At 38.1% G+C, this 25,360-nt stretch overlaps 1 protein-coding gene across 2 annotated transcripts; it reads right to left on the reverse strand.

Annotated features, from left to right (window-relative positions):
* Positions 1–7,537: 7,537 nt before the first annotated feature.
* RBM45 (RNA binding motif protein 45) lies at positions 7,538–21,302 on the reverse strand. Of its 2 annotated transcripts, none has more exons than XM_032693600.1 (10): positions 20,964–21,302; positions 19,568–19,690; positions 19,312–19,438; positions 18,190–18,300; positions 17,689–17,868; positions 16,656–16,785; positions 15,383–15,479; positions 14,861–15,024; positions 12,784–12,980; positions 7,538–8,527 (listed from the first exon to the last, which is right to left on the reverse strand). In XM_032693600.1, exons 1-9 carry the CDS (start codon positions 21,240–21,242, stop codon positions 12,788–12,790), a joined length of 1,404 nt encoding a protein of 467 aa, XP_032549491.1. In that variant the 5' UTR covers positions 21,243–21,302; the 3' UTR covers positions 7,538–8,527; positions 12,784–12,787. The 2 variants fall into 2 exon arrangements, with proteins under 2 accessions (XP_032549491.1, XP_032549490.1); XM_032693599.1 differs by having other exon boundaries at positions 14,861–15,027.
* Positions 21,303–25,360: the final 4,058 nt, after the last annotated feature.

Here is a 25,360-nt window from a genome sequence, read left to right on the forward strand (position 1 = left end):
CATAGAATATAACAAAAATACTTTCCATATTTATAGATGATCACAGAAATAAAATATAAACCATTCTTGGACATCCCTGAAGAAAAATTATGTCTTCTCATTGAAGAAACTAGAAAGGGAAGTAGAAACACCCAAAGATGATTTAAAACTGAAATTACAGGTAAACATCTTGCATAGATAATCGCAATTTATAAGAGTTCTATTAAGAATATCCCTATTAAATACAAGAAGCCAGAAATCTGAAAAGCAAATCTCAAATGCAGTTTATCAGAACTCCAATTATCTCTGAAGACAAACATATGACCAATCAGCAGGAGCGGTTCGATCTCAGAAAAACAAAATCTTTATAGTTGATACTCTCTATAGTTAACTATCTCCACTCAAAGATAAGGAAAAGACTTTGTTTCATACTTGATTTTAGCAATGGGTAGTAGTCCCATAGCCTCATCTTCAGCTGACTGCATGATTTCTTTACTGTGCAGACTGCAAAATCGAAGCAGTATAAACACTTTGAGCTATCAATTTTAAACAACAACAACAAAGAAATCTCTGGTTTTAAGTGTTATTACTACTACCTTCCAACCCTGCTGGCTATTATCAGCACTCTGCTTTCTATTCTAGACTAAGTTCTTTCAAGCTTCAGTATTTAAAGGACTTTTCTCTATATAACTCCACTAGAATACCTTTAAAAAGGGTCACAGCAATAAAGTTTCCTCTACACTCTCTGAGAACTACCTAATTAATTTATTTTTCAAAACAATAACAGATTGCCCAGCTTCAAACAGTTTCAGATGGTCTCCAGGTTAAAATTCCAAGAATCCTTTTATATATGGGCATTGAAGCCATCTTTGTATCCTCGGCCTTTAGGGAAAGGAAAAACCTACTGTGATACCTCTGTATGGATAACCCGTGTCTAAAATTCTGGCAATAATTTTAAATAACTTAGCTGGTATGTTGACACAGAGAAGGGCAGCAAATTTTAGTGTCCCCTAGCATTATTACACTAATGTGAACTCTGAATAGAAGTGAACTCTATGGACTTGATTTAAATTTAAAAACGTCAGTGGGTCAAGACATACAGTACATGGTTTTATATGCCATTGCCTTTGGTTTTGTTTTGCTGATTAAATATAACTTTACGCCTGCTATCCTTGGATATAACAGACACATTAGGAGGGGGATTTAGTGTGCCCAGGATGAGGACAATCTACATTCTGATACTTTAAATAACTTTCAGCAATCTTGCAATTTTATTTGTTAAGTTGCTTGTAATTTCAATTTTAGAAAATATTTCCAGCAGATATTTACATTTCTGATAGAGTTTTCATGTCCACATACCCAAATATGCTCTGTTAACATTGTCATGTATTCCTTAAAATGTCATCTGGAAAATTTACCTCATTAGCACCTTCCAAAGACAGAACTCGGTCAGAAGAGTTGGAAGAATTCCCAGGGAAACTTCTCTATTTGCATGCTCAGGATTTGTAAACATTTTCTCCAAATATAGAGTAGAGTCTGGTCAGCATATTAAGACTGAAGAGTTAAATAAGTCCTGCAGATATTGTGTGTTGGATATTGTATGTTAACACTGGATTTGAACACCCTAGACTTCATGTTGGGTGAAACCCCACCTTCCCAAGCTCCAGAGAGTTTGCAGAATTTCAAGAATTTCAATATCATAATAAAAGAATTAAGGTTTGGGAACAGGCATTAAAGTAGAAGAATAAGAGTCTTATATCAATATTTAATTAATCTGACAGTGCCATGTATAGTTGAAAACAACAGCCCCACCATCTATGAGATACGTGGACTTTACAGCACCAAAGTGTTATTTTCAAGCTGTGATTTACGATGTTTACAAAGCACCAAGGCCATAAAGCCCATCATCCCTCAAAGCAACTCCTCTTAAAGCTTCCTTTAAAGCATTTATAAGCAAGCAGAGCGAGCAGCTGAACGCTGTTTTGTGTTATATCCAGCTACACACTTCTCTTCACTCCTGTACCCAGCAGAGCTGCCTGGTGCTGAACTTCAGTCTCCGCAGCTTCAGCTACCAGAGCCGTCTGAAGCATCTGGAACCACCTCGAGTTTTGAGTGCAGTACAGCATCAGGCTGGCTGCAGGAGGCCTGATTCTGCCTGTAACTCAAGCTTCTGTTGCTGTGCTTATCCCTGCCAAAAGCAGAGGCTGTGGATGAGTGACCTGATGTGAATTTGTGCTGCAAGTTGTTCAGTGAACTCCAGACAGCTGCAGCTGAGGTAAGCTGTGTCAGCGCAAGGAGGAGGAACAGAACGACCACACACCAGAGTGATGAAGGAGAAATTACCCAACAAGAGAAATGAGCTCAACAGTAAGCACACAATTTTGAAAAAACCAGATATTGCTTTAAAAGTAATTCTGGTGCCAAAATATTCATTATGTGTATATGAAATAAGCAGTGTGCATGACAATCACTGCATTTCAAAATGAAGGAGAAATAAGACACAAAAGAGTGACGTTACTATAGATTGATGTAAGGGCTTCTGCGGTTCATTTGTGATGGACATCCATCCAAAAGACTCCAAATCCCTACATACAACCTAATCTTAAAGCATTTGGCTTCCAGAGCACCACAGTGCCCTCTGTCTTTTTTGTCTTAAGATCTGAATAATTTGGATTATCCTGCTTTTCCAAATATCCGAATTGGCTTTCCCCCAGGAACCCCCTCATGCCTTACCTCCTATTAGACTGTTTCCTGTTGTATTTCTTGAAATCAGAACTCCTTTTTTTATAATCTTCCTTATTTTTCCTTTTTTTAATCTCTCTTTCCCCCAATTCTCTTCCTAGTTCCTGTTCATTATCTTGCTCCTAATCTTTTACAGAGAAATTGCAAAAATGCCAAAAAACGGTATAGAGAGGTGTTCTGTATGCAGTGTTTTCAGGTATCTCACAGAAAACTTTCATACTCAGCATGACAATTTTTAAAGTATTTGGCTAATCCTGCATTTGCAAAACTAGGAAAAGCCTCTGGAACAGCAAGAAAAATAAATCAGAAATAGACATGTGAGGCTTGTGCAAGCAAAACTAGAACATCTGTATTTCAAAACTGATAGGCTGTGAAGAAATAAATGGCTTAAAAATAATTCAGAGAAAATACGCAAGTTAAACTAGGCTTCTGTCTTCTCTCAATTGCTTTTAAATCAATTACTTGAAATTATTTTAATTATTAACTTACGTTAAAAGTACTTTAAATTATGTGTTTGAAATTGATACACCCAGCAACAATTCTTTACCTGTGGAAAAAAACCACAAGCTTTTGGTTATGAAATTCTATATATAGGTTGATTATCTTAGGAGCAGGTAAAGATTTTCAGCAGGGTCAGCTTTGAGCTGCAGTCTCTGCCTACACACCCAGGAGCCCAGTGACCTCTGCTGGAACCAGGGGGATTGCCTCACAGCACTGCAGGCTGCGGTGTCACCCTTTGTCCCTTTGCTATAATTGCAAGTGAACTTGGCACTGTTAACCCTCCTTCTTTGATAGCTTCTTCTTCATTCTATTTGGAGAAAATTTACCAATATAACTGCAGTTCTAACTTAACATTCTGTGAAAAACTTGAGCAGAATCTTTGATAAAGTTTTAAATGAAGGTTTAACAAATAAAAATAGTAAGTTCAGGAAAATGGCATGATGAGAATATGAAATTAGTTTTCCTGAACTGGAGCTGTGCACATAATCACATTTTCACCTTCAACAGTTTCCACTTATGTATGATTATTCCTTCTGTCTCTCACTTCTATAGTAATTGAAAGAGTGGAGGTTCCTGCTACTGCAGACATTAGATGATATCTCTGTAGACAGAGAAGAAGAGACATGACAGAGTGCCCTGGGTCAGAGAAAGGACCACCAACAGGAAGAACAGGAAAAGATGCAAAGGAAATCCAATTGCACACTGCACTGCAAACCTGGGCTCTACCCCCCTGTGAGGTGCCCTAGTACTGGTTTGTGCCACTAAAGAAAAAGGTCTCAGGAGCCCCAGGACCCAGCGAGGGGCACTGCAATCACTGACTCACAGATCACATTCAGAATGCACAGCCCTCTTGAGAATGGCCTTTTTTCATTTCATAATCAGAAATATCCTAATGTAGACATTCAGAAAACATAAGCAGATTAGTATCTTCCCCCACTTACACAAAGAAAAGGCTCCTCTACTAACCAAGCAGTTATGACTCAATAAACGCATAAAATGATTTCTACTGGACATCATTCAGTGTAATTTAAGAAATCTGTATTATCTCATTTTCAAAAGGTATAAAAGCCTTGTTCAATGCCTACAGAAACTATAGCTGATGAACACAGTTGAAATCCAAGTCACTTATGGATAAGCATACTAAATTCTACTTACCAACACTAAAGCACTGATTCTGCAAAACAACACACCAAAAACCCTATACAGTTTTGGTCAATTCACTAAACACCATCAAAAGGAATATGAGTAACACAAGTTTTTTTTCAGTGCAGGAACCTAATGGTCATTTTCATAGCAGACAGAGTTTTTACTTACCAACAAAAGGATGTATAAAAGCAGCATGCCACTTACCAGTAGTGCTACCTAACAACTGAAACAGGGAGTGATGAATATCATATCCAATCAAAAATGCTAGGGGACTTCAAACTAGGAAGATATTACTTAGTTGGAGAAGAATAGCACATTAATACTTTCAGTAAATACACTGAACTCTAAGGAGAGCAATAATGATTTTATGTACCTTCTAAAAATATTACCAGAACACTACAAATGACTCCATGTGAGTCAACTAGTAGCTTGATTTGATATTGACTATAAGGGAGACACTGTTTGCAGAGTTGCTTCTTTGGGTACCTTGAAGTCTCAGAACTGGAACGGGAAAATTTTTTTTCCAAGTTCCAGCCCAATTCCAATTCTCTTCAGTTGCAGACCTGACTGAACAAGCAGGCAAGAGAGCTCCACAGTCCAAAGCAGGGAGCACTGATCTTCCATGCCCAGGGGAGTGCAGTGGCCCACTACTCCCAGAGACATGTAATAACAAAAACAAGATAGAGAACAATTAGAAAATGGCACTGCTCTGTCTACTTTGTAACATTACTTCAAGTTATAAAGGGTATCTTTTAACCTTCTGTGTGTGTTGAATGTTCCCTTCAAATAGCTGTTAGGATCATGCCAACCTGATTCTTTTTTCCCCATCTTGGATGGCCAAAAAAAAAAACACCAGTCACTTCATTTTTGAGTGTTTACTCTCCTGGGGATGTTCATGTCCCCTAGACACACAGGGATCCACCTTCAGTACCACATCAGACAGGGATCTTGACATAGGAGAGACTTATCAAAAGGCTGATTCTATCACATAAATGAGAAGTTGGGGTTTTTTTCAACTGACTATACAGGCATTCTCAGCATTTCACCTGGTGCTGTGCAGATACACCACACCATGCAGGTTCAGAAGCATGTGTCAGACCCCTCTACATGAACATGGTGTCTCTCCATGTATCCACAATAGGACTGATGCTTTCTGAAAATTTTAGATTCACTGCACACATTGACTGTACAGTTAAGTTGGCAAAGGTGTTGCTTGACAGTTCTGGAGTTTGGGATTTATGGCAACCTGGTAAGAATTATTTCCCCTGAGCAAAACAGGAAAGCCCCAAATGCTACTTGAAAGTTATCATAAGGGATGGAAAAAAACCCCACAAAACCAACCAAACAGCAAAAAAAAAACCAAACACACCGATCTAAACTGGGACTTTTTCAGGGGAACCACAGAGAAATGGCAACCCTTCTTACGAACAACCTTTGGGCTAGAGTCACAGATAGGATCCAATTCTCCAAGCCCAACCATAAACCTCCAATTTCTAACATCTACACCCAATTGAGCAGGAATTTTACAGCCTGTGTTAACCATGCAGTCCTGATTCAATTCTGCTCTTTGTGCTGAACAAAACAACTGCTCTTGGGGAAAAAAAGCTGCTGGTGAGTCATCAAGGACTGCATTGTAACACATACTAGGAAGATGGAGAGAAGGAAAACGAGGTTTCTTAGGCTATCTTTATTCTGCAACTTCCTCATGTTTAAGCATTTAAATTCTAATATTCTTTTAATATAGGAACAACTTTTTTTCAACTTTTAAACTTGAATTTAAACTTCTGAACCAATTGCAATGACAGTGCTTATTCTTATACACCCTCTAATGCAAAAGTATTTTTACTGATACTCCACTATAAAGAGCAGGAAATAAAACCTAGTTGAACATGACTGTATCTTGCATTAAACTATTTATTAAATACTTTAAAATATTTGCTGTATAAGTAACATTAAGTAACCTCATGCAAATATTATTCCAATTGCATTAATTTGATAGTAGGTGAAGTCAAATGACAATTACCAGACGGCTAATCTAGGTTTGCATCCTAGCAGTAGTTTAAGACAGCTGACTGTAAAGCACCAAATGGTGAAGATCTAAGGTTTCAGTAACGATGCCTTCCAGTTAAAAAGATTTTATCAAAAACTCTCCACTCCCTCCTCTTCCCACCCCCATCCCAACCAAGGACACTGCTTAATTTGGTGTATGTGTTTCACTGTTGGGAAACAAAGGAGAAAATTAAGAAGTTTCACCTGCAGCTTTTAGCTACTTACAACTGGAGGTATTTTCCAATACCTTCTCATTTCCTCCTTCTCTTTAAAAAAACAAATAAAAAAGCAGTCCACCTGTTATAGGTAAAAACATAGATTAAATTAATAAAGAGACAAACCCACCATTATAAGGTGCTGTGTTTCTGCACATTCACTATTAAGACTGGGAAAACAAAGGGGCTGCAGCATCAGAAAGGAGGCTGCAAAGGTCTCCTGGTAAGTAGCAGCAGTCTTGGAAAGAATAAGGGGCTGGAGAAGCAGACAGTGAGAATCATGGAAATGGGGACGATGATCCTGGAGCTCCGTGAGCTACATAAAAATGAAAACCCAGGGCTGCTAAGGGACACTGGCCAGTGGGACCCAAATGGTGACTGAGCAGCTGCACAGCACAAAAACAATCTTCTGCCCAGCCCTCCTGACAGCAGCATCTCCCTGCTGGGAAGGGACCCAGAGGCTAAGCCAACCTAACTGCTGGCAGGGAGTGGAAAAAAGTGGGTAAGTGCATGAAATTATAGGGTAGAATAAAAGCTCAAATCTCACTGTTTCTTAAACCCCACTGTCCAGATCTACTGTCCCACACTCTGTCTCCCCTGTGACCCAATCCCCCTTATCAATGTAAATAACTCTCCCAGCCCATTAAAAGTGCATACACTGGTAGTGTCTACCCTGAAACACAGTTCACTATCCCATCTGGAACTAAGGGAGTAAGACCTGCATTCTCATCCCAACCTTCCTGAGATAGGGATTTCCTGGAAGGAAATACTTCCAAAGGTGCTCAGGGACAGAAGAAATTACAGGCTGCTTCCGTGTCTCTCCCCACACCAATGATCAAGGGACCAGGACAGGAGATGCATCCAAGGGCATGCTTGTCCTGTAGTGTGCACACAACTAGAATTCCTCAATTTTATCTGTATAAATTATTTTAATAACCAGGATATTTTCAATTCAACAAGTAGTATGCAGGAATACACAGAAAAGTATTTGGCATTTGAAAATTCTCTGTGCAAATACTTATTTGAACTATCTTCATTTACTCTCCATCAGTGCTGGAATGTGCTCTTGATCCTGCTGAAATGCTGACTTGTCCAACTCTTACTTGAACATATGCATTGAAAGCTTCGGGGGGGAGGAAAGAACCCCAACCCCTTTAAAAAAAAAAATAACAACAAAAAAACCCCCACACCCTTAGACTCCATACTTTCCCCAGTTATAACCAAAAGACCTCAGGATAAGAAAGGATAAATGTAAGTAGCTTTGATAGTCTGACCCACAGTCAAATGTCACTTTCACTAAACAGCATACAAAACATAACAAGTACTTTTGGCCCAAGTCAACAAAATATTTAAGAAGGTACTTTGAATCATTTTCTAGATTACAGCTATTTTCTTAAATCTAGATTAATACTATCATGCCTGATAGCAGTTTTTAAACAATTTCATTTTCTTTGAATTTACTGCTGTACTTCACTTTTCAATGCAATTTGGATTATGAGAAATGTCTTCTATCTTAACAGAATCTGAATCATTATCAACTAACCAGTCAAGTCAGAAAATGTTGACTCCTTTATTTCCCCTATCATTGTAATTTCCATCTTATAGGAGGAATTCAGGTAAAACAAGATTTCTGTAATACAGGATTATATACTACTACAAGAACAACCACCAGTTTACAATGTTAAATACCTAGATAATTTTCAAAACTGCATGTCTGCATATTCAAAATCAAAAAGCACCATAGAGAGAAGATCAACTAAGTAACAATTAACAAAAAAACCAACAACAAAAAAAAAGCTGTCACTGAAAAAGCTGTCACTGTCCACAGGAACCATGTCTAGTCACGTTTTCAGTCAGTCAGTCAGCTAGCTGAGGGTCATGTCATTATTTAGTTTCTGTAGAAAAAACACAAGTACAAAAATAGCATCAAAAAGCAACATACATATTTTTATTTTAAAGTACATATTATAAAATAGAATCACTACAACAGCATATAAATAATATCTTTTAATATCTTTAGAAGAATAATATTAAAGTTTTAGGTATGCTTCTCCAACTTTTAAAGAAGTGTCTCTTTTTCTAAGCAGTGTGTGAAAGCTGCATTTTTTCTGCAGTACGCTGTTGATACAAAATACAGCTATTTTTTTCAGAATACATCTCAACTATGATACAATTACTTTTTTTAAACATTTTTGCACAACAATACATTATTATAAATATAGATGTTAATTTCAGGATTTTAATAAAGTTTAAGTAAAAAAATGAATGCAAATCAAATCAATGATGCAGGACTTTTTCAGAGCAAGAGTAACAAGACAATAATAACCATGTATTTCATGACAGAATAAATGCTTTTCAACTTCGTAAGTGACTAAATAATTATTTAAAGACACTACCAAGCTTTTTCAGAAGGGGAAAAACGCAATTAATCCATTTGCTGTGGGTTAAAGTCAATCAGCAATGATTGTTAAAACCCACAGAACCCAGGTCCACACAGCTGTGTCTTGCATTTTTAATACATTGCTAGTTAGAAGCTCTGCTTTCTAAGGACTCCTTGAAAGCTTTGTGAGAGACTTTTTGTGGGGGTTTTGGTTTTTTGGTTTGTTTGTTTGTGGGTCTGTTGTTTGGTGGGGGTTGTTTTTGGGAGTAGGGGTGGTATTAAAATAGAACTATAAGGTTGCAATAGAGAGATTAATTGGATTTCCAGAATACATTCTTCTGAAAGACAGCAAATTCCTTCCTTCCTCTTCCATTTTTGAATGACATAATGTACACAACTGGCATCAGACACTGCAGTGAGGTTTTCATGAAATACTCAAAGTAATGCAAAACTCTGAGTGGAGAGCACAGGCTGGTCAATAACAAGAACATTAAGATTGGTCTGCTTTCAGCAACTGCCTAGAAGTAGACACTGTAGTTGTCTTCTCAAGCCTAGACTGATTCAAAGCAAGATAGTTTAAAGTGATTATTTCAGCCGTTAATACTTACTTAGTATAAGAGGGGACAACCTCACTCCAAAAAAACCCCTTATATTAGAACTTAAAGTAGTTAAGAGAACATTACTAGTCTCTATTTCCATCTTCTCTCTGCTACTTTTAACTACTCATATAAATTGAATTTTCACTGACTTGTAGGAGAGGCAGAGTCCATAAAATTCATTAGGTGCATCAGTTTAGAATATTAATACACATGTATGCAAATTCACCTGATAAACAAAAGGTTGTTGCAAGGTAACAAAGTTCTTATGGTCAGATGTTTACATTGCAGGAGCATTATCAGTAGCATACTGTTACCATAAAACATTTTTAAAGAAACAATTTTGTAAACTGTATTTTTAAAATGATTATTTACATAAGAAAGTGTTAGGGAAAAACGTCAAATGCGTAGAAAAAATATTTTATTTAAATTTAATTATTCCACTGAATTCCATTTATTTTTGTATAGATTCTAGAATTCTCAGGTCTTATCACAGATTTTAATCAGAGAACCTTGTATAGAAAGGACTACTGCAGAAATCCAGTCACCTTGTTAGAGACAAAAAGCCAGCAATAAAACAGGACTCTAGAACAGGGTTTTATTAAGAGGGAATGACTTCCTTAAGTGAAAACTCAGAGAAGTTTTAGCTAGGTAGATTATTCCTACAGCTAAAATCCAAAAAGAAAAAAAGTTAATATTCTCGCACATTCAAAAAAACCCCCACAGAGGCAGAGAGAATTCCATTTCCTTTAACATGCACAATTTAACCTTTTAGGTGAAAGCAAAATATAAGCCTCTATACTACTGCAAAGCTTTCTGTCAGCTGGTCCAAGGCAGAGTCAGGCAGTGGTAAGCTTCATTTAACTGGGCAAGCCCTTTTTGACAGGGAATCCTTCCTTTTATGTACCATTTCATTTGAATTTGAGAAACCAACTGAAGTCCAAAAAGAGCAAGTAATATTGTCTATCTGTTCGAAGAAGAGATAGATGCTAAAACAACCTGCTGAAAGACTCAGAATCAAGAACCTCAGGTACAGGATGTAACACTGTAAATTTAGAAATCTCTTCTCCCTGTGATACAGCACAGACTCAGCAGATGAAAGGCTAACCAGAAGGGAAATACTCAGTAGCCATTTCCACCTGAATTACTAGTAATCTGTCCAAGACAGAGTTAACATGTCTGTCTTTCAACAACTAAAACTAGTACTCTGTTATTTGAAATTTTAGAGACACAAAAACCTAGGAAAGGATAGAGAGCTCTGCTATAATTTTGAATATTGTAAAAAATAATTTTTAAAAAGGATCTTAGTTTTCCATTTTTCTAATTAGGTAAAATGTGTGTGTCTTAATCTGACCTTATAAACAAGTCCATGTTTCTGATTAGTCAATAACATGTGTATATTAGAAGTTAATAACATAATTTGAAACAAAGTAAGCTTTAGCCTTTTGAAAATCCCATTTGGTGACCAACTGCACACCATTTGTCACCTGGAGACATTAAAGAATCTTTTCAACAATCACGACTGGAGAAACATGTGCTTCTGTGTGTGTTTGTATGTGTGAATAAAAAAAAAAATCAGTTTTACATTGACCATCAGAAGAGAACTTTCCAGTCTTCTCACTCTTATCTTTCTTAAACACAAAGAAAGAAAACTTCAGGATAGATCATTTTTCTAATTTTGGACACATATTGTGTTTACACTTTTCTAGTAAAAAGTACACAAGGCAGACCTGGTATTATATTACATGTCACATCATAGTTATTCCTGTAGAGACCCAGAGGCTGGCCTTTAGTTGCTGAAAGTAAAAGTCACACTAAAAACAAAACTTTGTACGAAGATAAGAGCATGGGTACAAGTTACTTAAAATTGTGTTCACCTGCTGATTAAAAAAAAAAGAAAAGAAAAGCTTCAAATTAAAATTAGTTTTAGCTGTAATTCAGTGCAGGAAAAGAATGCTAGAAATCCAATTTTTTAAAACAAAAGTTGTATATATAAAGACTAAGGCCACCTTTAGCATTTGCTGCTTATCAGAAGAGCAACATGAAAGTCTTCAGGAAAAAAGGAGAACAAGAACAATCTGGGCAAAATCTTTTTTTGATCTTTGCAACTCTGGGGTCACAAAGAACATCTATACAAAGAAAGGTACAAGAAGTAAAGCTTAGAGGTAAAATATTGACATGAAGAGAGTCAGGATTTCATGTGACATTTTCTGAATGAGTTAAATCAAAACTGTCCCTTAGGAAGATAATATGGCTACTGGAAATATCTGAAAGCTACAGTAATATTTGAGTTATTTTGCAGAAAATATCTTTTTCTTCCCCTACTATATTTCTCTTTTGGTAATAGTTCTAATGTTAAAAAGGATATTAAAAAAAAAAAAAGAAAGAAATTTTATTAAATTTTATGTAATTTGAAGCAAACCAATGTTTTAAAAGAACAATTCAGTTTTGGTCCCTTAAGTCTAAAAAATATAAAATCTCTAGGAGTTTAGCCAGCTTTCACAGACCATAAGCATCAAACAGTAAGTTCTCAAACTAATTATCTTAAACACCCATCTCAATCCCTCCACCACAAGCTCTGCAATATTTTCTTCACTATCACACATTTCAGCTACATCTGATTTCTGAGAACCCAGATGACCCAAATATCCCAAACCTCTGGTTTCACCTGACAACCTTACGTGTTCCCCCTGCATCCTTTTTTTATTTACCCCTTCACTCCTCTATCCTCCAATAGCTCAACTCTGCATCTTTATTGAACACCACCGATGGCATGTGTTTTTAACAAAAAAAAAGACACACAGAAGCTGATGTCAGTTCCATTGTTTATTCTTGCATTCTCTTTTCAATGTTAATTGATTCTCTTATGTACAAAAGCAAATATTTCTATGAACATCCAGATTGTTTTTTATCAACTGGTTCATATTTTTCCAAGAATTATAAAAATTCGTTTTTGCTAAAATAAAGTGCATATGTGCATATATAAGCATACACAGATACGTGTACATATATACACACAAACAGATATACAACAAATTGTATTTCAAGTTGTTAGCTAAGAATAGGTTTAAAGTTTATCGTTACATGCTTCTATCTAACCTTAAAAATACTTAGCCAATTACTATTTCATGTAGCTGAACTTCAGTGTAAGCAACAGCTCAGACTGGGTACTCACCTGCTCAGTAAGTTCTCTGGCGCTTGTTGGGTTCCTCCGAGGGCGAGTCTGCCAACCTCACTTTGAGCCTGACCCCATTCACAATCTTGCCATGTAATGCAGTTATGGCCTCGCTGGCACTTGCTCTGTCTGCAAATTTTGCATAGCCCACATTTTTTCCAGCAACAAGGTAAACCTGTATCAATTGTCCAAAACGACTGGGGGGGGGAGGAAAAAAAAAAAAAAAAGAATTTACAGGTTTTCCTGCAACATATCCAATCTGAAGTATATATGATTCGTTAACTGCAACAACTCTTTTCTGATATGTACACTATGTTTTCTTCTGCTGGCCTCTTCTAAAACTGCCAATTTTCATATTCCCTTCTCTTGAATTATGGGCAGGAACAGAAATAATACCAGAAGTTCACATACTGTTTTCTACAGAATATTACAACAGAACCACAAACACCAGTGATTTCTCTCTTATTTAAAAGAATATGTAAAGCTAATCAATCCTACAGTCCCCAAACACTACATGGCACTCAAAACACCCCCAAAGAAAACAAAATAAGAAATGTTGGATTCCAAGATTTGGATAGGAGAAAAAGAAAACTGCTAGGTTTAAACGAAAGCCTTGGGCTAACAGCAACTGGGGACAAACCTCCATCTTAAAGTCCAGACAAGGATCCACTGATGTCACGGGTTTGGAATGTCCTGCCCAAGCCCAGAGAAACCATGCCCTGATTTCATCAAGCCAGTGCAGAAGACTTACTGTGTTTTATCTCTCCCTTTGTGTTCCCTGGATCCTGTGCATTCTGCAAACTTGAATACCTCTTTCCTCCATGTAATTCCCCCAAGATAAAATGGGTTTTCCCCTATGATGTATGTGTAAGACCCCAAATTTATTAACCTGGGTTTTTCCCTTATATCATCTCCCGAAACACCCTGTTTGTAATAAATTGTAATAGTTACAACCCCCTGTTAAATATGTAGACCCTAAACCCTTTAACTGCGAACTTGTAAGTCCAATAAAGCATTCCAGTTTTCTGTCTCCGCTGGGATTGTCGTAGTTATTGACTCGCTACAAAAAAAACCCAAACAAACCAAAAATAAGACATACACACGCAAACCAGCAGATAATTTAGAAGATAAACCTGCATCTCACTTAAATGAACTTACTCAGTTGTGATTCATCTTTGAAAAGGTCTCACTGAAATGACTCAGAAAGCAAACACAAAAGCTTTAGGGAAAACAGATTCCCAAAGTCCTCAGGAGTTTCCTAGACAGTTCCTTAAAATACATTTGTGAAAAATAGTCTGCTTACTTCATACTGAAGTTACACAAATGTATACACAGCCTTTTCCTTCTCCAGCATCTGATTAAGAAAATCTAGTATATCAAATAGGTAGTTTTAAATTCCACATTATGTGCATACTATTTCTTTTCCTTTCCTGGTGCTTTGTACATAGTTTGGCTTTCCAAAGATTTATTGCAAATGCAAGCTATTAGAAAAGGGAAGTGTCTTTTTCTTCAAGAGTATACTACAAACAAATAACAGAAAACACTGGAGAACAGTTAACTATAGATTTGTTTTAAAGATGGCAAAAATTGTCTCAAGTCTGCTCCTCAAAAGGAGGTCTTGTGAAAGAACAGCTGAAATAGCGTCAGTAAGATGCAAACCATTATGATATATGATATACTCACCTAAGTTACTGTGGAAATTTATCAAAATACTTAAATACCTTACAGAAATATTTAAAAGAAAATGCAAAACAAATTAGGAAGAACTGGAAGTACCACATTTTTTGGTTAAAAATAAGCGTTAGAAGACTAGACATTTTACTTTAGATTAAGTTAATTGATAATAAAGCTGCTATACTGATGACACTGCCTCTGTGCTTCAATGTGAATTCCATTACAAACTAGTTTCAAAAAGCAACTGTTACCTACTGTTCACTTATATTTACTAATCACTGTGCACTGCTCTTTTTGGAAAGCATTTTCACAATAATCTTTTTTACTTTCAACATTTATTTTAAATATTTCATAGTTTGTTTTCTTTTTGTTAGGAAGCACTTATTTGTAAATGGAGGCTTACCAGAACACATCCTCCAAAACGACAACAGGTAAAGGATGGGGATGAAAAAGTATGAAAAGCCTTTCCTTCACAGAAGTGTCAGGTGGAACTTTTTTTTTGGGTGGTGGCAGAATGGCATCTGTTTGGGGCTGAAGTAACTGTGGGCCAGAAGTTCCTCCAAACGCTTGCTGAAACAGGAGGAAAAAACCACAAGTATAAATTAACTGGGGGGGCAGGGGGCAGAGGAAATAATTTTACCTTACTTACAATTTTTGTTCCCATCACAGGACATAAACAGCCTCTACAAGTTCTAATCTTCACTACTTTATTTATTTTGGTTATTTCATTAAATTAGACAATAAATCCGAGTAAGCTCAAACAACTTTACAAGGAATAAAAATGTACCAACCAATCAGAGGAACATCTTAAAAAGTGCAGCATCTAAAACAGTTACAGAAGAAAGTGAGCAGTGTTCTTTATTGACATATCTGAAGTTTCTTACAATTCAGAAGGATACTAACACTGTGCTTTATATGAACTTACAGGAGGTGTCCTATACTGCTGAACAATCGTGTTGTTATTGCGCAACGCTGACGACACCTGTGCTGTCACCAGCTGTGTTGCCATTTTTCTGATGAGGCTGCAAGCAGAAGTGATAATAAAACACTTTAAAGAAAGAGCTAAGTTAATCCTGAATTCAGCAAGAGAAAAGCTTCAGTGCACATCTAAGATTATCTCTGGAAATCTGTAATATCACGTAAATAATGACAAGCAAGCCAGGTTTTCAGGACACTCTATAGACATGACCTGAAAGTATGCATGCTAGCTGGAACTCACTGAAAACAGTAATACATTACTACAGATACAGATACAAAACTACCTTTTTTTTAATATTCTAGGGGTAAAAAAGATAAAATTATCTCTACAAGAGCCCACTACATTTTGTGAGAGGTGCCTAAAATGCAAAAGGGACAGAAAAATTTCACCTATTTCAGTAAAGAGCACAAAGATTCAGTTCAGAAGTCAAAATACTACCACAGAAAGTTTACTTCCAGCTCCTCTTTTCCAGTGATTTTGTTTTGTTGCAGAATAAGAAAAAGCAATTGTACATTCTGCATAGAGTCACAGCCTGAGTTGTAAGACAATGCTGCAGAAATTATTGGAGAATGAAGGTTGCAATCAACATTTCTTCTAGTTTGGGTCAGGCATGCACTTCTGAAGTGAGTCTCCCCATTGTCCCTCCTTACTCTCCACGTTTATTTCCCAGAATAGGTTTGACATGAACTAGATTCCTTTAGGATAAAACTAAGCCAAAATTTTCACTGCAGGAGAGTACCTAAGCCCCTCCAACTTGTAACGGGCATTCAAATGACAGGAATGAGTTAGAGATGGTGGAAGACCTGTGAGGATATCAGATCCTCATCACCAGCAGCTTTATTCTACATATGTGCTTCACAAGGCTACTACTCGCCCTACTGCAAACAACCAAGAGATCAAAACCACATTCCAGCCCTTCTTACATATACATAGACATTGACAAAGATTCTTGACAAATCCAAGATTTTTCTATAGAATCTTAAGAATATATATTTTAATCTTTTCTTTATCAAAGACTAGTGAGTTTCAAAAGGCTTATTCTAAACTATTCAAAAAGAAAACCCCAAACCAAACACCTCAATTTCAGAAAATACTATCTATGAGTATAGAACAAGCTCAGAGTGATATTGGTGTTACTTATGTTAATGATGTATTTATTTTACATTTTGCTCTCCAGAACACAACTTACAACTTTTTATCTCAATATATTAGTACTTACTCTGAACTATCACTCCCATCTTCTAGGAAAGTGACAGTTAATCGATTTCCAGGAGGATACTCAAACCCATGTAATTTGTACTTGGCATATATAGCTGATGCAGCAGTGCTGTACTGAATCACAGCATAGCCTGCAAATACAGTGCACACAGTTTCAGTGTGAGATGGCTAAATCCTAAGAACAAACTACACTCATATAGAGCAAAGGATTAAACTGCACATCGGTCACGGATGACACAAAATTCTTAAGTCTTTTTACCACATATCGCATTATTTAACCAGAAGTATTTGTAGAAAACTTCAGTGGAATTAACTAGTGACAGACGAGCTGTACTTATGCTACTTTGAAAAGCTGGCAATAAAACCACACAAGTGAAAACACGTCTTCTTCACTCATCTGGAATGAGTAACAAAAGGATACATGATTTCATTTAAAAATGCAACTATCCCATTAAGATTAAGAGTGAATCTCAAGAACTGTAAAGTTATATTTTAGCTCTCTGAATCACTTCAAGCTTCTTGGAGAAGAGACCACTTCCACATTTTTCTCAGCAGCAGCAAAACAAGACTGAAACCAAAATATCTTTTTAATAGAAAACATGATCTGTTTTGGAATTATTTAATCCCATTTACTCATGTCAGCTTCTACATACACACACACACCCCTACGCCCATTTCAAGATAAAAACTCTAAAGATCTGTTTAGAGAACATTTTAACTAGATGTCCAATAATTTCTGAAACTTTTTCTTCATTTATTCTACCTAAAACTATTAATTTGATCAAAACCACTTATCATGACTTTGATTTTGTCATTCTTGAGATTTTATTACCTGAAAGTAAAACTATTTATGGCTACCTGTAAACAGGGGTTCAAGCAAAAAACTGAATGTTTGGGTTTATGCAGTGACAGCAACAACCACTGACTCTTTCCCACAAGTGTACTGTATTTTGCAATACAAATTAATTGAAGTAAAAGTACAAGGAATTCCCTTCACAGATAAAAGAAAAAAAACTTTTTGTACTTATACTTACCACTATTGGTATAAGGATCTCGCTGAACATCACAATATTCCAGTCCTGGAACTAAATCAAAGAGGGCAAACAACTGCTCTTGGATAAAGGGAAGCCGTGATAACACTGACAGACGTTTGGAGACGGATTCTTGAATTCTGCTCTCGTTTTTTTCAAAACTACAAAATTCTGGCTGCATACCTCAAGAATCAACAAAATAATTTGAGTCATCACACCAGCATGCCTTCATTTCATGTATATGTTGCATTCAACTTTTAAAAGCAATCCAAGTCAATTATATATTAAAGGTAATGTGTTAATTTCACCAATGGAAATCGCAAAATAATTGGCCAACCAGAGCAAAGTAAGCCATAAAAATATAGAGATGAAATGCCTGGCTGGTTTCTAATTTCAACATCCAATCTACTACTTAAGTGTTGGCCTAGGACTCCATTAGCTTTCTTACTCAGTGACCATATTCGAGACTACAAATCACTTTTAGTACCAAAAGCTGTGACTTACAAAATGGAAGCGTATTTCCTCTTGGTTCTTGCCTTGTGTTATTACTGTAATAGTCATGTTCAAAAGACTCAGATGCCTTATTTTTAGGTTCAGCCAAAATGGCCCTGAAACCTGAAAGAAACAATATAGCAACACCTCAGCACATCTCAATTATCTGACCAGACCCACATTCTCCAAGTACCATATTTAGAACCATATCATTCAGAAAGACCAGTAAGTATTGGCTGTAGTGAAATAACTATAACTCTTGAAGCCTGCCATAGTAATTGTGTGAAAGTTAACAGCTTCCACATAGAACTACTCCTACTCACAAGTTGAGCACAACAATCTACTTGCTGTTAGAATGACTGAGCACTGGCACAGTTTACCACAAAGGTTGTGGGGTCTCCATGCTTAGGGATATTCAAAAGCCACCTGGACATGGTCCTGAGCAACCACAGTGCTGAGGTGATCCTGCTTGAGCAAGATGACCTCCAGAGGTCCCTTCCAACTTCAACCATTCTGTGATACTTAGCACGATTCTGAGATGCTCCAAAAGGAATCCCATGGACTTCTGTGCTAAAACAGCAGTTCATGGGTGTTTTGCACTGATCTAGGTTTTGCTTTTATGAAAGAAACGGGTATTATACTCAAGCTATCCAACTAATTTCATTTTAACCTCACAGAAAAAAGGAAATACAATTTGACTGCTAAGTAATCTCAGGCTCATATTCCTATGCACAAATATCATTTTTATAGAACCCCTTATGATAGATATGATGCAGAACCACCATGTATATTAAGGGAGAAAAAAACCCCAGACACAAAAAGAAGTAAGAACAACAAACAACCAAGTTATTTCATATTTGTGACTAAGCAACATTGAACAGGAGGTTTGACTGAAAAGGCTGCTGTTAGGTTTCCCCAAGAGCCTTTCTTCTCCTGGTCTTGAAAGAATGTAATCAGGTGACTGTTCTCACTGAACGTTAACAATGCTACTATTTATTTGCAAAAGAACTTTGTCTCAAGATGTTTTCACATCACAAATAATTTACCCGCAAACACAACTAAAAATAAAAGGTACATTAATGATGATACACACTTATTGCAAAAAAAAGTCAAAGAATTCAGTCAGATTCTTACTTCGATCACACTCTTCAATTGCTCGGGCAGCTTGCGATGGTTTTAGATACCTCACGTAGCCCAAACCTTTACTTTCTCCAGTGGTCTTGTTTTTAATAATGCTGCAATATTCAATGTCTCCATACATCTAGAACAATTAAAAAGTATATTAATTTCCAATATTTGAAAATGCCTAAAGGTTTCATGTGCTAAAAACCCTTTTGATAATTAAGACAAACCACTTTAAAATAACAATTATCAAATAGCAAATCAGTACCTTAAACTTCTCTCGCAGATCCTCCTCTGTATAGGTTTTTGGTATCATAACAAAGATTCGTGTAAGCTCCTCATCTTCAACATCTCGGTGGCTTCCAGAAGCTCTTGACTGTGCAATAAATACCTAATGGAATAATTACACAGACACTAATTACTGGTAATAGGTCTTAAACACATATCAACAACCAAGAAAAAGGTTGTATTTATTTTTCGCATAAGCTAGCTTTCCTGACATGGAAAAAAAGAACAGCTGTGATCACCCGTGACAAAAGATCTACAAATATAATTCACCCCAAATGGTTTCCCAAGCAGGACAGAGGCCAGCAGAAAGTCTTACCAAGGATAATGAACAATGGTGAGGAATACTGCTACTGACTCAGCAGCACTGCCAATATGCCCAGCGACAAGGGAGAGGTAGCAAAGACTGCATTACTGTAACAGGCTTAGTACAGCAGTAGTAAAAACAAATATGCAAACAAACAAAAAGGCCTAACAGTTTATTAAAACCTTGCTACTGGAGTCCACTGCTCAGCTGGGCTGAAGTTTGCAGGTCTAGTGCTCTATGAAGGATCATAACTTCTCACATCTGTTACTGCTAAAATCCTTTTTAATTACTAAAGTAAATTTCATGTCAGAAGTGCACATCAGAAGACAACCAGGAAAAAAAACAAACAAACCACAAATAAAAACAAACAAAGAAACAAACCCAAAACAACCAAGTAAGAAAAACACAAGGCATTTTCTAAGAAAGCTTCTTATACAAAAGTAGCAACTCATTTCACAGAGCTCTTAATTTATGTTTCTAATAGCCATGCAGGGGAGAAAGGAATACAAGTCTGATCTTTTAGCTTCTGGTGGCAAGTTCTTCAGAAAAGATTTTACTGACTCAACTGCATTTTCAAATGAAAACAGGAGGCTGAAAGCTGCCGGCCAATTGCATGGATTAAAAAAAAAAAGTTTTGAAAAAAGTTTTCACGAGCTACAAAACCAACATGAAACACACGTGCAAAGCCAGCTCTATTTATTCACATCTATCTTGCTTACGAAACTTAGAATATACTGTTTAAGAACCTCCGTCACAGAGACTCCTTGAAAATTCAAAACGTAGCCCCAAAGAAAGACCCCGTAGTTTCCAGGCAGAGCATTTCCCTCCTGCCTGTTACACCTTAGGCCAAACGTGGGAGCTTCAGGTACGGCTGGGACCCCCCCGCAGCCGCTCCCCGAGGCCGCCGTGGGTCCACCGTGATCGGAGGGATCCCAGCGCCAGCCCCGGCCGTGCGGGCGGCACAGGCCCGACGGGGCGAGGCGGCCCCTCGCTGCCCGGCTCCCAGGGCTGCTCCGGGCGGGCCCCGACACCGCCCGCCCCACAGCGCCCGGCCCCGCTCCCCGGCGGGTACCTTGATGGGCTTGGTGTCGGGGAGCAGGCTGCGGCCGTGCATCTCCTCCATGGCCCGGCAGGCCTGCGAGCTGCGGGCGAACTTGATGAAGGCGATGCCGCGGGACTCATTGGTGCGCCTGTCCCGCAGGAGCCAGATGTTCTGGATGTCCCCGAAGGGGGAGAAGCGCTCCCGGATCAGCGTCTCCTCGGTGTCCTTGCCCAGCACCACGAAAATGCGGCTGTTGGGCGGCTCGTCCAGGCACTCGGCCGAGAGGCGGACGCCGCTGCTCTCCTCCATGACGAGTTTCCCTGGAGGGCCGACAGGGAAGTGCCGCTGCGCCCTTTCCGCCGGGGAGACAACGCGCCCGCCCCTTCCGCCACCTCTTCCTCCGCGGCAGCCGCGCCCCTCCCACCCCCAGCGCCGCTCCTCGGGCTCTGCGCTGTTACCGGGGGGCGGCTCCATCACCCAGGGCCGGCCCCGCTACCGAGCGGCGGCCCTGCGCCGGGTCCTCGCTGCTTTGCAGTGTCGTTAGGGATAGAGACTCCACAACAGCTCTGGGCGGCCTGTGCCAGTGCTCGGTTGCCCTCACTGTAAAAAAAGTGTTTCCTGATATGCAGAGGGAACCCCCTGTGTTTCAGTGCATGCCCATTGCCTCTGGTTCTGTCACTGGGCACCGCTGGGAAGAGTCTGGATCCTTCATTCTCTCCCTTCAGCTATTCCTATATATTGATAACATCCACCCTGAGCCTTTGCTTCTCTGGGCTACGCAGTCCCAGCTCTTGGCCTTTCTTCATGTAAGAGAGGTTCTAGTCCCTGACTCACTTTTGTGGCCCTTCACTGGACTCTCTCCAGTAGGTCTTAAGGTGCCTCAGCAGTCCTGAGTAGAGAGGAAGGGCCTTCTCCCTTGTCCTGCTGGTAGCACTCCTAATGCAGCCCAGGATACTGGTCACCCTCCTTGCTGCACATTGCTGGCTCATGTTCACCTTGGTGTCCACCACAAGACCTTTCTGCAAAGCTACTTTCAGCCAGTCACCTCCCTCCTCTGGTTGTACTGGGTCGTGCGGTTGTTCCTCCTCTGGTGCAGGCGTCTTGCACCTTGTTGAACTTCTGGGTGCTCCTGTCAGACCATTCTCAGGTCTGTCAGGTTCATATGGATGGTATCTGGTAGGACCACTCCTCCCAGGTTTGTTAGCATTGTAAATAAACAGCATTGTAGAAGATACTTTACAGAGTGTGACTCCATTCTTACTGGGATCATAATGGACAAACATCTCCTGGTGCAAAATGAAGCTCAAAGAAGAAATCAGGGGATCAGGCTGTACACATTCTGTTACTTTTCACAAGCAAATTAAATATGCAGAAATGCCCCTTTCACGGAAGCTGATGTAGTTGTCAAGAGGAAGAACGTGATAACTGTGACCAACATTTTAGATTTTTTCCATAGATCAAAATGGATGATGTTGAAAAACGTAAAAATATCTTTATCCAGAAATGTTCTTAGTGCCACAATGTTGAAAAAGATGGAACGCATAAGACAGGACCAAACCTTTGGCGTTTATTTGGCTGTAGAACAGGACAAGCTGCAGTATTTTCTTACTTCGATGCAAACAAAAACAAAGGAGAAACTAACAGATGGCATGGATAAGCTGCAGTGTTGGAGGGGATATATTTGCAAAAAACCTTTTTCTTTAGAGCTATGACAGAAAGCCTTACTCGCAAGGAGTTACTCTCACAACCTTGCATTACTGCAGGCAAATTTCAACTAGTTTTGGAAACAAAAATCCTCATTCCCTGTATTAAAATATTAGTAAGATTTCCAATACTCAGTACACCAAATTAGGTTTATAGCTTTCCCAGAATTTCCTAGTACCAACGGGCAGATTTTAATTTCTGTTCCCGGAGTGTTTTTAAATTTTGTTTGCTGGTAACTACCCTCTACTGGCATCATGGTATGCTACAGTTGTTTTGCTTGACTAAATACTGTCTCCTACTAGTATGTTATGACTTTTGGTTTTTCTTGTGTTTTTCATACAGTCTTGAAAAGCAGTGGAACAACTCCAGTGGAAAGTATTCTGTGAGAGTTTCACTGTTTTTATTTCTATTATTTGAATATAAATTATATTATTTGAATCGAACTATTAACTACAAATACAGTCCTGGTTTGGTTTTTTTTCTGGTTACTAAAGTGCTTTAGAATTGGCTGACTTCTTTATTTTTCTGTGATTTCTAGGAAACATTTTGTGACATTCACTTTATACTAGGACTTCCTTCATACAAAACATTGTCAGCACATATTGACTGTTTTTCCCATTAAAATTGTGTGAAAACATCATACAACTTTTAAAAGAAAGTCAACAAAGCAATATCTAAATCCACTTTAGACAATGGGAAGTCAGCTCTGGAGGACAGAAGAAAAACGTGGACATGTCATTTATAGGTCTTGCAGTAGTTTTAAGTACAACAGCAGGCTTCTGTTGACAGAGACAGGTTTTAGCAGGTTTGGAAGGAAACACTAATGGCTTTTCAACTTGTCAAGAGATTCCAGGAACTGACCATTGACAACCCTTTTTCTAATGCCCCTCAGTGGAGCAGAGCTTGATGAATTTCATGTCAATCTGCAAGATCTTCATTTTCAAAAACTGTATGAAATTAGGTTGGATCCTCTGGATATTGGAATTACAAAGATACTGACATACTCTAAAAGTAGTAAGTAGTTGTATGTGAAATAGTGCAAAGAACTGCAACTTCCCATGATGCAAAAAGGACTTATATTTTACTTAATAAAGTGACATGAAGACAATGTATACTTTGTGCATTTTATATTATCATTTATCATTTATGCTCACATTCTCTTGGATTCTACATGGACAACGTTCAAAAGCATCATACCTTTGATTTGAAACCATTGATATTTTCATACATATATGATGTTGTGCCAGCCTTGTACTTTATTATATTTTTTTTTCGTGAGTTGTTTGAAGTGAGAATACACTGACAAGAGTATTTAGAAAACCCTAAGAAATACCTTCCTGGTTCAAAAATTATTTTTGCTGCAATTAAAAAGCAGAATGAAAGAGCTGATGTTATTTGCATACCTGAAAAAAAAGCAACTTCACTGAACATTGCTTCAGCAGCTGCAATGTTAGTGAAAGACGGTTTTAATTTTGACTAGCTCCTGTGTCAAGTTTTAGTATTTTGATGTTAATTATTCATTAGGGACTGGCCTTAGCAAAATCAAATAAGGATATGTTTTAAGATGTTGTGTCCTAGTAACATTGTGAGGTGGGCATTATTTATATGGTGTTATACACTTCATATAGAGATGTCTATAGAAATAGAATACAAATAGTGTTCCTTTCTATAAAGACGTGAGAACCTGATTCTGCAACTAGTTATTCAAACACCCACTGAAACTATTAGTCAATTATGGCTATGTAAAGCTACAGTGTCTATTCCCAGGTGCTCATTTTATCGGTACTGCTTCAATGCTTACCCACCAGGGGCTTTAACTGGTTGTCTTCTGCACTCCACAGAACTGAACTGATGGTTTGAAGGAAGGGAATAAGCAAGCATCAGGTAACAACTTCTCTGACACAACTGGGTGAGCACTTGCTTCTCTTTTCTTTTGTGCTGTAGTTTTAAGATAGTTCCCCCTTTCAGTTTAATAGTCAGGATCTCTTCTGTTGACTGTTTAAACAATTAAAGCATCTGCCTGAATAACAAAAACTTTCTCAAGTGCTTTTCTCATTTTCATTTTGAGGAGCATTCTATCACTGCCCTTCTGAACAGAGAAACACACTCTGCCTGAAAAATGCACTGATATTTCTGCTTGTGATTCTTTTAGGGCACCTCTGTATGTCTGTACCCAAGGAAACCAGGTGAGACTGGCTAAAGCTTTTCTTGCTGTTTGAGTTGGCATTGTGCATCCCTGCTAACTAAAGGTGCATCATATGTAAGATGCACCAGATGTAAGCTGCCTGTACCTCAGTACAGCATACTTGTAGAATTACGAAGGCAGCACAATCTCATGGCATTGAAAAATCCATTTTTCTTTTGGCCCTCCCACAAAAGGCTTAAACTAATTATCTCAGGCCCACACATGAAGCTGCAGCCCAGTATACAGTGTGCTTGGTTTACTCATCATACAAACAGATGTGTAGTTTGATGTGTGCCAGACAGACCTCAGTTTTCTCCTAACATCCACCAATGCACAGGACACCAGGCTGGGCTTCTGAATCAGGTTTTATCCTGACACCACATCCAAAGAACAGTCAAGCCACTGTGATCATCTTTGTCACATTTCATCCTGAAGAGCTTCTAGTTTATACACAGATTTAAGGTTGCAAACTTCTTTACAATTAAGGTGTTACAGTAAGGCATTCACTATGTATTTTATGCAATGGAAATAACTGCAG

Source organism: Chiroxiphia lanceolata, chromosome 7 (assembly GCF_009829145.1).
Source record: "Chiroxiphia lanceolata isolate bChiLan1 chromosome 7, bChiLan1.pri, whole genome shotgun sequence".
Lineage (NCBI taxonomy): Eukaryota > Metazoa > Chordata > Aves > Passeriformes > Pipridae > Chiroxiphia > Chiroxiphia lanceolata.

What these genes read in the sequence shown, in the direction of transcription:
- RBM45 (XM_032693599.1), bottom strand. Translation starts at nt 21,242, where the DNA reads ATGGAGGAGAGCAGCGGCGTCCGCCTCTCGGCCGAGTGCCTGGACGAG. An exon ending in CCGACACCAAGCCCATCAAG is followed by an intron (nt 19,691 to 20,963) that starts GTACCCGCCGGG and finishes TTATTCCATTAG; the next exon opens with GTATTTATTGCACAGTCAAG. An exon ending in ATCTGCGAGAGAAGTTTAAG is followed by an intron (nt 19,439 to 19,567) that starts GTACTGATTTGC and finishes TAATTGTTCTAG; the next exon opens with ATGTATGGAGACATTGAATA.